Consider the following 16,859-nt stretch of genomic DNA (forward strand, 5'->3'; position numbering starts at 1 on the left):
TTTTTTAAAGACCTAAACAAAATTTGCAGAGATTAAATCTACAATGTCTGAGATAGAGTAAAGATGATGAGACCTGCGGCCTAAGTAACTAGAATAAGTATAGTATTATTAGTAAAACAATAAGCCTAAGTACGATAATAATAAATTTAGTTTGAGAAGTGTCAGTGAAATAATTAGATATCTTGAAGAAGTGTTGAAAATATAGGTCTAGGGATATAGGACAAAATGAGGGCTAGAAACAAATTACCTTTGCATGAAAGTTGATAAAACTTTTCTATCTTTTCCTTCAGCTTAGCTATACAAATATTTAAAAATTATTTTTAAACTAATAGTGATATGGTTTTTTTAAATGACTGTTAACTCTTTTAGTGCTTAAAGATACAATAAATAACTATACAGAGTTGTGTCTTTTCAGTTTCCAAAGTTATTCATAATTATGTAAGTACTTCTTTTACCTCAATAATATAATAGTCAAAGACGAATAAATCAAATATAAACAGAAACTAAAACAAACAAACAAAAAACAGCTATTCTCCTGAAGACTAAGTATCTGTGGGAAGTAAAGGAATGAAACTGACAGTCAACTCTAGAAAACGTTGGTAGGCAAAAACTTTTCAAATCTGAAATCTTGGCAGTTTACCTTTAACTAGAGTTTAATACTTCAGAGATAAAAACATTTACTTTAAGATTCACATCAAAACCTGTAAAACAAATGAGAAGATCTTTTATCACTGTACTTACTTAAGGTAGAAATCAATAATTACATCATTAAGAAACTCTCCTTCTTCTAAGCACTCCAGATCTTCATTAGTTACTCCTAATCCCCCTTTAGTAGGTGGAGGAGGATATACGATCAACCTTAAAAAGTAAAAATAAAGTTAAAATAAATATGTGTTTCAAATTCTAGAATCAAAGAGATTTGTTATATGGAATAACGGGGCAGTAGTATTCAATAACTAAAATATAGGGTAAAAATATTTGTCAGGAAACAAGCAATTATATTTTCCTTCATTTTCAAAGCTACTAATGGTACCCTCATTGATTATCTTTTCATTTTCAATTCTTCCCATGTGGGCTAGACTCAATATTTGTCTAAGCCAATAGGTTATATCTCACATTCAGTTATAATACCATTGAGGATCTCTCTCTTCTGCACAATTTTTAACTTTCAACAAACTGATATAATAAACCACAGAAGATTTTCCTATGCTCTACTTTCCACAGGAAATCCCCAAGAATAATTCCTTTCCATTCAGAAGAGACAGCAGTCAAAAACTATGCTCTGGAAGTGGTTCCACAGTGTAGCAGTTAGCACATCTGCTTTACACACAGAAGGTCCTGGGTTTGTGCCTCAGTGGAGCCACAGTCCATGATCTACGGCCATGCCATCCTGAACGAGCCCAATGTCTGATCTCAGAAGCTAAGCAGGGTTGAGCCTGGTTAGTACTTGGATGGGAGACCACCTAGGAAGACTAGGTACTGTAGGCATAAATAATAAAAAAAAATTTTTTTAATTAAAAAAAAAAACTATGCTCTACTGGTGGCTAGTCTAAACCAGGAGGTGAGCAATAAAGAAATAACGGGAGGTTTAAGAGGCAAGTTTCCCATAATAGAGTGCTTACAATGTAAAATTTAAGAGAACGTAAAGAAAATGACTAAATAGAACACAATCAAAAAGAAGTAGAAAACAGATGACAACTAATCAGGCATTTTTCTTCTGGCACGCTCTTTTCAAGTTCAGAAATAAGACCAGTTGTGAATTCCTGGCTATAATCTTGGAATAAACAGGGTAATACTCATTGCACAAATGTAGTCAATAATAAAGGTATCATATGTACTTCTTAAACTAGAAATATACAAGAAGGTTAAGTTATCTGCAATTGATTTAATCTTGGTAACCATGGACAGCAACTAAATCAAATAAGAATATATATAAACATTTTAATGCTAATATGATAGTTTCTATTATACTGGCTATTTTCCTGTCCCATGTTTTCATTTGTTTTGTTTTGTTTTCTAAAAAACAGAAAAGGAATCATACAGAGGAATAAAAATCACCCTCGAATGCACAGATTCCCAATTCTGCCTTCCCACCATGAGAAGACATATAAAAGATAAAACATAAACAAAGAAGCAAGTTCTGAAAGGAAAGTTATGATAAAATCTAAAGTACCTTAAATTGAGGCACATCCTAGTAAGCAAATTCATTTTCCTACTATATATTCAGATGTGGAATATATAATCTTAAAAATCATACACTGGTATTCAAATCTTTTCAATAAATGCTTTAATCTTACCAAATTTGACATTTTGGCTGCCATTTCTGTCTTATTAACATAAAACTAAATAAAATGACAACAACTGTTTTCTTAAAATTTTTTTAACTTTCTCATAAATTAAGAAAACATTATTTCTATTATTAACTGTCAGTGTGAAAGAAAACTTCAAAACATTTAAAAAGGTAAACTACTTAAAATCAGCAACATGAATGAAAACTAATGTTCCCTTTACAAACAGAATATGACACAGTACATACTTCTGAACAGGTCCAGTGTGCCTGACTTCTCGCCATTCTTCATCTGGATTAGTTGTAATAGAAAGTGAGTAGCAACCACTAGTTTGCTTCTGCAGGAAGGTGTAATTAGGCTTGGCTGTATCTATATTTGAGGGCTAACAGAAAATAGCAAAGAAAAAGGTCTCATAGATACATAAATACATATTAACTCTCAAAAGGCAAAGTCAAAACCTAGACTTGTAAGAGAAAGTGTGACTAAAAGAAATCCATATCAAGTTATAGCTATACTTTTAGAATTTTTACAAAGACATAAACATCAAAATAATACTTCTGGATCAAAGGATATTGTACATACAATGGTCAAAGTTTCACTTACAGTGTTACTTACAGATCTGGGCTTTATAATTGAAGAAAAATTTGAAAATCACAGTTCAAAATTAACAAAAGAGGTGATAAAATGGTAGAAAAATTTAAAAGAAAATGAAAGAGTTTATAATATAAATTGATCTTCTATTATTAAATGGAAAAATAGGATATAAATTTGCATATACAATAATTACCATGCAAAATTTTTACAGCACATACATAAAGAAAAACAGTGGTAAAAGTCTCCTCCTTGTCTTCCAGTAATGTGGTTGTCTACAGAACTTTTAAATAATAGATTAGCTCCAAACCAAATCATTGTGTATGTGTGTATGCATGTGCACACCACAGCAAACTTAAGAATTAAGACCTTTCTTTCTAGACGTATTTGGCAGAGATACACAAGCCACATTTTGTTGTTGTTGTTGTTGTTGCTTTTTTTTTTTTTTAAAACAGACTTTTTAAAGACTACTTTCAGGGATCATTTCTATAGTTTGTTACTAGAGAAGCTTCTCTGAAGAGCACCCAAGGGATTAGGAAGTACAAATGGACGGTTACAAAATAGACATGGAGATATAAAGTGTAGTATAAGGAAAATAGTAATAATGTTGTAATAAATATGTAAGGGGAAAGAAGGGTACTAGATTTAGTGGAGTGATCACTTTATGAGTTATATAGATCTCTAAAAACTGTGCTGTACAGATGAAACTATTATTGTATGTAAACTATAACTGAAAAAAACTCAATAAATTGTATGATATAAATATAAGCAACTAATTGTCTATTATATTTCAGTAAAGCTGGGAAAAAAATTAAAAATTAAAAAAATTAAAAAAGACTTTAAACTTACTATTAATCGTTTAAAGATAATTATAGACTTACAGAAGAAAGTTGCAAAAAACAAACAAGCCTCTCCCAGATTCCCATAAATACTAACATCTTATATTACCATAGTACAATTATCAAACATAAGAAATTAACCTTTGCATAATATTATAAACTAAATTACAGGCTTTATTCTGATTTCATTAATATCTTTTGTTTCAGGATCCTACAATTCCTCAGTCTTTCCTTGTCTTTCATAATCTTGATATTTTGAAAGAGTATTAGTTTTTTCGTAACTAGGTTTGTCTGACCTTTCTCATGATTAGACTGAGGTTATGCAATATTGGGAAGACTATACAGAAGTAATGTACCCCTCTCAGTGCATGATGTGATAGGTACATTTTGTCAACATATCTTATTACTGGTGATGTTACCTCTGATCACTTGGGTTACAGTGATGTCTGCCAGGATTCTCCACTTTAAACTTATACTTTTTATAATTAATAAATATTTTGGGGAAGAGAGTTTGAGATCATGCACATGTCCTGTTTCTCCTTAAGTTTTCACCCATTAAATTTAGGATCTCTCGGTGGACCTTGCCTGCAACAATCATAACTATCATTTTTCTAGTGATGGTTTTATATTTCTCTTATTCTTTTTATATTTATTAATTGGAATACTTTTGTAAGAAAGATGTGTCCTTTTATCCACCATTTATATTTATTTATTCAGTTCATTATTTCAGTTATTTGTATCAACAGAGATTTGTGGGATTTTATTTTATTCTTTGGTAATAATGACATGCTATCATTATTGATTTTGCTGAGCAAACTATTCTAACTTGAAATTGAGAGTTCTTTCAGGTTTGCTCCAGTGCCCTTTTGATAAAACACAGCATTTTGAAATCAGCCTGATTTCAATGAAAGAATTTTTACCAAACCTCTTTCCTCCTCCTCACCAATTATATTAATCATGTACTAACCTGAGATGTTGATTTCACCTTCATTTCTTCAGCAGCAACCACAGGAAAAGAGCAAGCTGAAGGATAATAATGATGAATAAAAGAGCTTTCTTTTGAAGAGAGGTTCTGAAATAAAGGAAGTGCCTGAACCCAAGACAATGGATAAGAAAGCTCTAGTTCTCCATTGGTGGTACTTATCTCTGTCATAATATCTTTCAATTTCAATTCTTCTCTTTGTGTAATAGGATTGTGTAGCTCAAGGAAAATGAATTCACTGGATTTTGCTATTAAAAAAAAAACAATAATTTTTATCAATAGTATTATTTTTCAAGGGTACAATTAAAATAATTTGATTATTAATAACAGTAAAGTTCATATATAACCCAACAAAGTATTTTTTATGTTAGTTAATAACTCACGCAAATTAAATCCCCAAATAGGCCATTAGTAATTAGAACAAAAATTTCACAATAGTATTGACCTCTATATTTCCAGGACATGGCATTTAGTAGGTACTAGTAAACACTTGTTAATGAATGTATAAATAAATGAATTAATTAATGATAACTAAGCAATTACTTTTCTCTAGCCTCCCCCACATATTAAATCTATTAATGAAAAGGCATTCTAATCAAACACTTCGCCCACCATAATGATTATGAGTGGCTGGCTATATTTCCCTAAATTCTCTGCTATGTAATCATGAATTTTCCCAATTAATTTGGAGGTAATTAGGATAGCAAAATAACTAATTTTAAAGGTAGAAAATTCAGTTCACTACTTAACATTTTTAATGTGCAAAGGAGTTTGGGGAGGGGAAGTAGAGATCAAATAGATAAGAAAGAACTTTACTAATTTGATTTACCCAATTCTAAACCAGACTCCTTTAGACTTGGAAACTAAACGAAGTTGGGAAATATTTCAAGATGCATATAGGTAAGTGTTATGGGAGCAAACAGAAAAGTACTCAACCCAGTCTTAGAGAAAGGATATATAAGTAAACCATGTTTCTCTCTTAGAAACTAAAGAAAATGTTGAAGGTAAAGACCTCTGTATTTTATTTAACTTCACTACAGATTAGTTCAGTCACAGTTCACTATAAAATAAAGGCAAGAAACTCATAAGAAAGGCAGCCAGGGATGGCAACTGACTAAAAGATAAGGTATTCTTTTTATTTTCTAAGATGATTTCATTTGGTTGAATGAAAGTATCAGAAGAAATTATGTGAATAAATAAAATAATTTATCTTATATAATATTAAGGGATAAAATTTTTTTAATTCAATGAACTTAATTTTGAGTTAATGAAATTACATTCTATTAAATTATCTTTCAAGAAAACTACTTTATTTACAGGACTTCTCAGGTTATCCTGAAATTTAGAAATCACTTATACTCACATTGCTGGCTTAATATAGAGTTTTCTAATTGAGTCTGAATCTCCTCAAGATAATGTGAAGAGACCCAGAGGAAAAGGATAGCATGACTCCTTTTACTGTGATCATCATCCTTACTTTTCCATAACCCAAACCTCTTTAAATGTTTGGTATCCACTAGCAATGAAACTTCATTCAGGGACACTAAAATAAATAAAATACAACAAATTAATAAATTAATCTATTTAGGAAAAACAATACTTTTATACTATATAACTCTTCTTTACTACATTTTTCAAAAAGAATTATGTAATTTTTCAAAAATATTATTTCTAGTGTACTTCACTAAACTTAGCTGAAACATCCCAAACTATTATTAAAGTAAAAAGGTCATATTACAATTAGAAAGTGTCAGATAATTATGAAAAGATAATTAAATGTAACAATTTAGTTTCTCACATTATATGATCTCAGTTATATCCAAGAAAGGAAAATATGAAATTAAATTTCCATGGCATAAAAACCTTGTCCAGAGAAATTTCTTACTAGGAGTTTCAATACCACCAGCAAAAAGGGGGAAAAAAGAAAAAAAAAGACTACCTTATCAATGCAGAAAACTAAGCATAGTATAACTTAGAAAATTAAGTATTTCTATCTTGGTCACTACTATCATCCAAGACTCCAAATGCTATCATAAGCCAATTTATGTCTATCCTTCTTTTCCCATACATCTACATTCTACTACACAGACGAACCACTATCAAAAGATTCTCAAGAATAAATATGAGCTTCTGAATGGTCTGTGATAATATTTCTTTTAAAATTCTTCTACGTTTTACTTATCAAAACTTGTAGGTAATCACTCTGAACTATCACTCTTTCTCCCTCATAGAGAACTAAAAGAATCTCTTCTGGGGACTTTTTTTTTTTTTTTAATTCAAATAAACATACTTTTTTTTTTTTTTAATTCAAAGAAACATAAAACTGGTATAAAGAAATCCTGAAGATCATTAAGTACAACTTTAAGGAAACAAGCAGCTGAACTAGGATATCAGCTAAGTATAAACCCAAGATGGGTACCGATTCAAAACAAATCTCAATATTTAGCCTCTCATTCATTATCTCCTGGCACCTTGCTATTCAAACTGTAGTCCTCAGCATGTGACACTGGCATCTCTTGGGAGCCAGTAAGAAATGCAGAAAACCAGGCCCCACCCTAGATGTACTGAATCAGAAGCTTCAGTTTATCAGAACCCCAGGTGATTCATATAAACATTAAAGTTTGCAAAGCATTTTACAATAAGCATTCTAATAACGTTAACTAGTTATCTTAATGTTCTCACGCCAGCCATTCTTTTTTTACCTTTTCTTATAAATTAATACATTAAACACCTTTCTTTCATATTTCTTCCTCTTTTCCTCATTCTTTCCTTCCCTTATTCTTCATGTCTTCTTCTTTTCCCTTTCTGTATTTCATGCTATTTATCCTCTGTTCCTGTGTGCATGCATATCTGCCTACTGTCCTCTCTTCCTATCCTGTCCTATCCTATCATAGGCTATCTCCTCTCTTTTACTCTCTATTTACAGGCTCCTTTCAACAGACTATCAATCACTTGTCTATGGCTCTAACCATTTACATTTTATATACCTACCTACATACCTTCCTATCTACCTGTCATCCACCCATCTTACAATTTACTGCAATATTTTAACTAACTTTTAGGTTTCTTTCCCCACTGCCCAGAATTGTGCTTAATTTTCTCACTAGTTCCTACTTTTTAAACCCCCCTGTCTCTCTCACACTCTTTTTCTTTTGTATTTTACTCTTTCCTACAGACTCATCGCTTTAAACTTTTTTCCTCACACTTCCCTTTAGATCTTGCCCCTTTCCTTCTTTATTCCTTCTTTTATAGTCTTTTTCTATATCTTTTCCCACATCATTTCATTCTGCCCTTTTCTCTTTCTTTCTTCCTTCTTACTCCACCTGTATCCTGCATGCCTGTCTGTCCTTTCTTCCTTCTTCTTTCCTTCCACCTTCCCCTCTTTCATCCCTTTATTTCTCCCTTCCTCATCCCTTCTTCCATGCTTTTTTACTGGCTCCTGTTTTAAAAAAAATTTTTTTTTTCATTCCAATCTCTTTTGTTCTGTTTCTCTCTGCATCATTCATACAATCTTTCATATTGGCCAATACCTTTTAAAGTCTGTGCTCTCTCTCCACCCCTCTCCCTCCCTCCTTATCCTTCATTTTACTGTCTTTCTTTAAAACTGACTTCCAATTTTTTCCAGTTTTACTGAGATATAATTGACATATAACATTGTGTAAGTTTAAGGTATCAAATCTGTTGATTTGATACACTTATTTATTGCAAAGCGATTACCACCATAATGTTAGCTAACACTTTTATCACGACACATAAATACCATTTAATTCTTGTGTTGAGAACATGTAGGATCTACTCTCTTAGCTACTTTCAAGTATATAATACAGTATTAATAACTATAATCACCATATTGTATATTAGTTCCCCAGAACTTATTGATCTTATAACTGGAAGTTTTAACTCCAACATCTCCCCATTCTCCCTACCCCTCAGCCCTTCGTAACCATTATTCAAGTCTCTATTCCTGTGAGTATAGCTTTTTTAGATTTCACACATAAATGATATCCTGAGGTATTTGTCTTTCATCTCACTTGTCATAATGCCTTCAAGGTCCATTCGTGTTGTTCTTCTTTATCATGGCTGAATACTACTCCATCTTAATCCATCTGTTGACAGACACAGATTGTTTCCATATCTCATCTACTGTGAATAATGCTGCAGTACAGATATATTTTTAAGATCTTGTTTCTCATTTCCTTTGGATATATACCTAGAAGTGGGATCACTAGATCATATGCTAGTCCTATTTTTAATTTTTTGGAGGAACCATCATATTATTTTTCATAGTGGCTGTACCAACTGACATTCCTACCAACAGTGCACAACATTCATTATCTCTTGACTTTTTGATGACAGCCAATTTAACAGGCGTGAAGTGATACTTGTTGTGGTTTTGGTTTGCATTTCCCTGTTGATTAGAGATGCTGAGCATCTTTCATGTGCTTAATGGCCATTTGTAGCTCTTTGAAAAATGTCTTTTCTCTGCCTATTTTTTAACGGAATTGATTTTTTGTTTGGTTTCTGGCAGGGAAGGGTGTTTGTTTTGTTTTTGCTTGTTTGCTATTGGCTTGTATGAGTCATTTATATATTTTGGATATTAATCCCATATCAGATATGTGATTTGGAAGTATTCTCTACCATTTTCTACATTACCTTTTCATTTAAGTTGATAGCTTCCTTTGCTGTAGAAGCCTTTTAGTTTGATGCAGTTCCACTTGTTTATTTTTGCTTTTGTATTCTTAGTTTTTGGTATCAAACCCAAAAAAAGCATTGCCAAGATGGATGATAAGAAGTTTACTGCCTATGCTTTCTTCTAGGAGTTTTATGGTTTTAGGTCTTATGTTCGGCCTTTAATCCATTTTGAATTGGTTTTTGTGTACAGTAGAGGTATGGTTTCAGTTTCATCTTTTTGTATGTGGCTGTCCAGCTTTCCTAGCACTATTTATTAAGGAGACTATCCTTTTCTCATTATATATTCTTGGATTCTTTGTTGAAAATTAATTGACCATATATGTGTGGGTTTATTCTTGGGCTCTCAATTCTATTCCATTGATCTATATGTTTATTTTTCTGCCAATACCATACTGTTTCAATTACTATAGCTTTGTTAATATAGTTTGAAATCAGGAATTGTGATGCCCCCACCTGTGTTCTTCTCAGGATTGGCTATTCAGGATCTTTTATTGTTCCATACAAATTTTGGGATTTTTTTTCTTATTTCTGTGAAAAAGAAATCTTGACAGGGATTACACTGAATTTGTAGATCACTTTGGATAGTATGGACATTTTAATATTAATTCTTCCAATCCATGTACGCTATAAATCCCCCATTCTGAAAAAAATCAGTAAAACTGGCAGCAAAGACAGATTAAAAGAGGACTTGAGAACCTTTAGCAAAACTTCTTCACAGCACTTCTTCTTCATACAGCTCACAGCCCCAAATAGCTGTACTATTTCTGTGAAATCTAGATCTTACTAATCCAAATGTTCCAAGCTTTAGTAACATTGCTTTTAAGTTTCCTTTTTAAAAAATAAAGGAATTTAACACCATCATAAAATTTACCTCATTACCAAAATTTCCCCAAATATTTGGTTTATTCTATTAGAGGCTATGGCAAACATTGAAAGTGGGAGTTGCCTATCACTTTTCCTACACATTTATAGGGAGCTTAGTAACAGAACCTTAATTTTATTTAGGATACAAGATACTTAGCTTTCAAAAGCTCTATTTCCTAGTTTCCTTTGCAAAAAGATGTATGGTCATATGACTAAGTTCTAGCTGACAATGTGTACATAGAAGAGGTTAGGTGGCATGCACATCTAAAATGGCTTCTTGAAAGGGCAAGAGATAGGTGGTATGTGCCCTGTTAACTGTATCCCCCTTTTTCCTGCTTTCTACCTGGAACACTACCTAAAGTATGAGCAGCCATATGGACCATGAGACAAACCCGAAGATGTAAGTTATATGTCAGAGATGACAGAGTTGAAAAATAAAAAAGCCTCTGCTTCTGATGACCAAAGAAACACCTTATCTGTCCTTTTCAGTCTACCTCTGGATTTCTTCTACGTGAAGGAAAAATAAACTATTTTCTTTAAGCCACAGCCAAACATAATAGCTAATATGGAAAAGTCAGATTTTCCCTCAGCTCGTATTAAAAAAAGACTACACATTTAGACTCCTAGGTTCCCCCATGTACAAAAGAAATTATATATGCATGCCTTGTTTTTAAAAGATTTCTATATATTGGAACTTAGTATACACAGGATTTGGGGAAAAAGATGAATATTATTCTCTTCAATTTTTGAATAGTAAACTCATTACCACTAACGAGTATTTTCCAAATTTTTAATTAAAATAATCTTTTAAAATCTCATAAGATAGGAAAGTTATAAAAGAAAGTAGTATTTGAAACAAGGTAGAAATATTAATTATGAAAACCTAAAATATCATTTTTGAGGTTTGTATCATAAGAAATTGAGAGGTAGGACTGTTATACAGGTTATAGTTAGATGTAGTGAGACTATATCAAAATAAAAAGCTTCTGCACAGCAGAGGAAATCTGCAACGAAACAAAAAGATGACCTACTGAATGGGAAAAAATATTTGCAAATCATATATCTGAAAAGGGGTTAATATCCAAAAACTATAAAAAAATTCCTACAAGTCAATTACCTAAAGCTTTATACAGATTTAATGCAATCTCCATCAAAATCCCATCGGCATTTTTTGAAGAAATGAAACAAAAAAATCATCAGATTTGTATAGAAGCACAAAAGACCCTGAACTGCCAAAGCCATCCTGAGAAAAAAAGAATGAGGCTGGAAGCATCACTCTGCCCAACTTCAAATTATACTACAAAGCAACAGTAATCATAATGGCATGGTGTTGCAGCAAAACAGACACATGGACCAGTGGAAGAGAATCGAGAGTCCAGAAGTAAATCCATATTTACAGGGGCAAATAATTTTTGACAAAAAAGCGAAAAACATACAGTAGAGAAAAGAAAGCCTCTTCAATAAATGGTGCTGGGAAAACTGGAAAGCCACTTGCAAAAGAATGAAACTAAACTGTTGTCTATTACCACACACCAAAATTAACTCAAAATGGATTAAGGACCTGAATATAAGACCTGAAACAATAAAATGCATAGAAGAAATCATAGGAACTAAACTCGAAGACCTTGGACTTAAAGAAGAGTTTATGAATTTGACCTCAAAAGCAAGGGAAGTAAAAGCTAAAATAAATGAATGGGACTACATCAAACTAAAAAGCTTCTGCTCAGCAAAAGAAATCATCAACAAGGTAAAGAGACAACCATCCGAATGGGAAAATATATTTGCAAGCAACATCTCCAATAAGGGCTTAATATCCAAAATATACAAATAATTCATATGACTCAATAACAAAACAAAACAAAACAAAAAATCCAATCAAAAAATGGGCAGAGGATCCGAACAGACATTTCTTCCCAGAGGACATACAAATGGCCAATAAACATATGAAAAGATGCTCAACATCACTAGTTATTAGAGAAATGCAAATCAAAACCACACTGAGATACCACCTCACACCTGTTAGAATGGCTATAATCAACAAGACAAATAATAACAAATGCTGGAGAAGATGCGGAGAAAAAGAACCCTCATACACTGCTGGTGGGACTGCAAATTGGCACAGCCACTATGGAAAATAGCATGGAGGTTCCTCAAAAAACTAAGAATTGATCTACCATAAGATCCAGCAATCCTTCTACTGGGTATTTACCCCAAAGAGTTAAAAAATCATATCCATAAAGATATCTGCACACGGATATTCATAGCAGCATTATTTACAGTGGCCAGGACATGAAACCAACCAAAGTGTCCTATGATAGATGACTGGCTAAAGAAGCTACAGTACATATATACAATGGAATATTACTCAGCCATAAGAAGAGATGAAATACAGCCATTTGCAACCACATGAATGGAACTTGAGATAATCACGCTAAGCAAAATAAGCCAGACAGAAAAAGTTGAAAATTACAAAATATCACTTATATGTGGGATATAAACCTAAAAGCAACAAAGGAACAGACAAACAAACAGAGACTCATGGACATGGACTATAGACTAGTGGTTACTAGAGGGTAGAGGGTGGGGGAGGAGAGGGGAGGTAGATGGGGTAAAAGGGGTCAAATATAGGGGAGTAGGTGGAGGGTGAAGTGGGTAAAGGGGATCAAATATATGGTAGCTGAAGGAAACTGGACTTTGGGTGGTAAACATACAATAGAATATACAGATGTCAAATGATAATGTACACCTGAAAAGTATATAATTGCATTAATCACTGTTACCCAATAAATTTAATTAAAAAAATTCGTACAAGTCAACAGCAAAAAAAAAAAAAATCTATTAAAAAGTAAGCAGAGAAACTAAATAAACATTTTTCCAAAGAAGACATACAGATGGACAACAGGTACATAAAAAGGTGCTGGACATCACTAAACACGGAAATGCAAATCAAAACCACAATATCACCTCACACCTGTTAGAACAGCTATTTTCAAAAAGGTAAGATATAACAAGTGTTGGCAAGGATGCAGGGAAAAAGAGTACTCTTGTACACTGTTGTGGGAATGTAAATTGGTACAGCCACTACAGAAAATAGTATGGAGGTTCCTCAAAAACTTTAGAATAGAACTACCATATGATCTAGCAATTCCACTTCTGGGTATTTCTCCAAAGAAAACAAAAACACTAATTCAAAAAGAGCTATGTGCACATGCGACACACTCCACGTAAACACACAACACACACACACACACACACACACACACACACACACACACACACACACACAGAGGAATATTATTTAGCAATAAAAAATAATGAAATCTTGACAACATGGATAGACCTTGAAGACATTATGCTAAGTGAAATAAGTCAGAGAACAACAAATACCATTTGATAGCACTTAGATACAGAATCTTAAATAAAAATAAAAAATAAAAAGCCAAGCTCGTAAATACAGAGATCAGACTGGTGGTTCCCAGAAGCAGGGCATAGGGTAGGCAAAATGAGTAAAGAAGGTCAAACGGTGCAAATTTCCAGTTATAAAAGAAATAAGTCCTGGGGATGTAATGTACAGTATGGTGACTATAGTTAATAATATTGTATTGCATATCTGAAAGTTGCTAACAGAGGATATCTTAAAAGTCTTAATCACAAAAAATAATTTTTGTAACTTAGTATGGGAATGCATGTTTACTAGACTTATTGTGGAAATAATTTTGCAATACAATTGACCCTTAACATGAGGTTAGGGACACCAGTATCCAGAACTCTCTCCCTCACAAATACCAAAATCTGTGGATGTTCAAGTCCCTTTTGTAAAATGGCATAGAACAATACAAACAATAGACCCTCTGCATATGAAAATACTGTTTTCGATCCATGATTGGTTGAATCCATAGATGCAAAACCTGTGTATGTATAAGGCTAACCATATATTTATTGAAAAAAAAAATCACGCGTATGTGGACCCACACAATTCAAACTCGTGTTGTTCATGGGTCAATTGTACACACAGATATTGAATCATTATGATGCACATCTAAAATTAATGTCAATTATATCTCAATAAAAAAAGGATTTGAGAGATAGCTCTGTTACACAGGTCTTTAAAGGCACTATCTTTTCTGAAATTATTATTTCCTTTTAAATCACAGTTCTTTGTTTCTTCTAAATAGCTAATGTTATATTATTCTGTAATAACTAACTAAAATTTCCTAATTAGAATTAGGAATATATTTATTCTGTTCCTTATATATTCTTATTACTTTTAGAAGTTTCTTAGTTACTAGATCCATTATCATATAGTTATGGTTTCTGTACATAGCTATCTGTAGAGTTCAGTTAAAGTTATTGTAATCACTTCTTCAGTTTTAGAACAAAAGCTTCCTCTTATCTATTTCATTTCTAAAGTGCTGTGTGTATATATTTTTTTCTTCATTCTTTTCATAATTCATTCTCTAGAGAGACTATTATCTATTGCTTATTATTTGTTTTCTAGTGTCATTATTTATTCAGAAATGTTTCCAGCTAAGAAAATGGTAGCTGAGTCTCTACAAGTTGCAGATATATTTTTCAATGTACTTTGCCTTAGTCAGGTTAAAAAATGGTATTTTAAAAAATCTCTTAACCCTTAAGCAAAACCATTTTACATATTTGTATACAACATTAAAATTTTCCTTATGCTTCTTTCCTTATAGTTTCTTTTTCTTCCATTTTTATATACTTTGCTATCAAAACTTAATTTCTGTTAATCCCAAGAAATTACCATGAGTTCCTTAATATTACTTGACTTGAAGTTATTAAAACAATAGTATGCTATTTTCAGTATTATAAAACATTTTAACACCTTTTGAAGTTGCTGAAAAAAAATGTTAAGTTGAAAACATTATTAACCTTAGTTTTACTTAAATTCTATAATGGAAAAAATTATGAAGAACTGATTATAGAAAGATTTCAGAATTTTTGCTAAACAATTATTTTATACTCCAAATTACAGTGAAAAGAAGCAGTAAGACAATGATAGCTTACCTTGAAATGGGATCTTAACATACTTTGGCGTGAACTAAAGAAAAAATACAAAAAAAAAAATGTTACTATTCAAAATTTTCAAAATTTTTCTTTTTCAAACCACAAGTACATATTCGAAGACTATACTAAAAGTGCCCAAGCCTTTTATCAATAAACCAAAAATAAGTCTCACTGCAAAGACTTAATTTTATGGAAGTTTAAGAACCAGGTACAAATAATTTAATTCTTAAATGCTCATTTATAAAAACGAGTAAGAATTTACTTAATATATTTTTCAAAAATGTTTCCTGTATGTTTAAATAAAGTCCAGAAGAAACTGCCAAGAGACCTCACAAGGTGCCACTGGTTTTGGTAAATAAGCCACAAAACAGGGTTTGATTCTTGGCTTTGTTGACATTCCCAGCATTCATCTTCCTTTGTTCTCTAATAAAAATTCCCCTCTGACTGAGGATTCAGCAAGGTTCTTGCTCTTTCTGTTCCTCCTACCAAGTCACTAATTTTCTCTAGGTACCTCTTGAATATATTTGTACTCCTTAAGTGTTGCTTTAATAATAAACTCTCAAGAGTTGTGGAGCACCTAAATCCTACATGTACCATCTAAAATATGCTTGCACTTTGACATTTGTTTTCCATTAATGTCAAATGAATTCATGCTTATTTATTTTTTGGTTAGGTTTCTCTTTTGATCAATACATTTATGAAATTGTTGTGAGCATAAAACACAATCAAATATGGTCTTTGTATATGGGTAACTAAATCAAGTGCCAACAGAGTCCCAAATAAATAGCAAACAATGTTCAGTGAAACCACTTCACTGAACTCTATTTCTCCATTTCTTCCAATTTAAAAATTATTTCATATTGTAGTCTCACAAATAGAAAACTCATATGTCATAGCAAAAGTCAGCCACTACAGCAAAATCTGAGCAAAATGGCACATGAGTTAAGAGCTGAGTTCAAATTCTGCCTCTATTATCTCTACTCGCTTATACAAACAGTAAGTAGATAAACTTAAGTAACTTACTGAACTTCTCTCAGCTTTCAATAAGATTTTTAATCAAGGAAAACTATTATCATTAGTCACTAGCATCTGATTATGTTTTCTAGTTTAATTTAGTCAAATTCACCTTCTTATTCTGTCACTTTAATACAACTGCTGTGTGTGTGTGTGTGTGTGTGTGTGTGCGTGTGTGTACACCAATGAGGAACTTTCAGAAAGAAAAATTAAGAAAACAACCCTGTTTACAGTTGCATCAAAAACAATAAAATACATAAGAATCAAATTAACCAAAGAGGTAAAAGACCTGTTCTTAGAAAATTATGTCATTGAAAAAAGAAAATGAAGAAGATACAAATAAATGGAAGGATATACTGTGCTCATGGGTGAGAAGACTCATCATTATTAAGATGCCATACTACCCAAAGCAATCTAAAGACTTAATACAATCCCTATCAAAATACTAATGGCATCTTTCAGAGGAAAAGAACAAATAATCCTAAAATTTACATGGAATCATAAAAGATCCCAAATAGCCATGGCAATCTTAAGAAGGAACAAAATAGGAGATAACACACT

General features: G+C 32.1%; 1 protein-coding gene across 11 annotated transcripts in view; it reads right to left on the minus strand.

The window, feature by feature from the left end:
- The window catches only part of SENP7 (SUMO specific peptidase 7), a 134,258-nt gene that overhangs the window by 14,807 nt on the left and 102,592 nt on the right, over nt 1-16,859 (minus strand). For 10 of the 11 annotated variants that reach the window (XR_005651501.1, XR_005651500.1, XM_039856855.1 and 7 more), the window contains 5 exons: nt 15,285-15,318; nt 6,064-6,243; nt 4,686-4,948; nt 2,537-2,670; nt 742-858 (listed from right to left, as the gene is read on the minus strand). Coding sequence is in view for 9 of the 11 variants with exons in the window: in XM_039856855.1 (XP_039712789.1) it covers nt 742-858; nt 2,537-2,670; nt 4,686-4,948; nt 6,064-6,243; nt 15,285-15,318 (728 nt within the window). In the remaining 2 variants the exon portion in view is untranslated. The remainder of the gene's footprint in view (nt 1-741; nt 859-2,536; nt 2,671-4,685; nt 4,949-6,063; nt 6,244-15,284; nt 15,319-16,859) is intronic. The other variant, XM_039856853.1, reaches the window with a different exon arrangement.

This window comes from Pteropus medius, unplaced genomic scaffold (genome assembly GCF_902729225.1).
Source record: "Pteropus medius unplaced genomic scaffold, Ma_sr-lr_union100, whole genome shotgun sequence".
NCBI classification, from domain to species: domain Eukaryota; kingdom Metazoa; phylum Chordata; class Mammalia; order Chiroptera; family Pteropodidae; genus Pteropus; species Pteropus medius.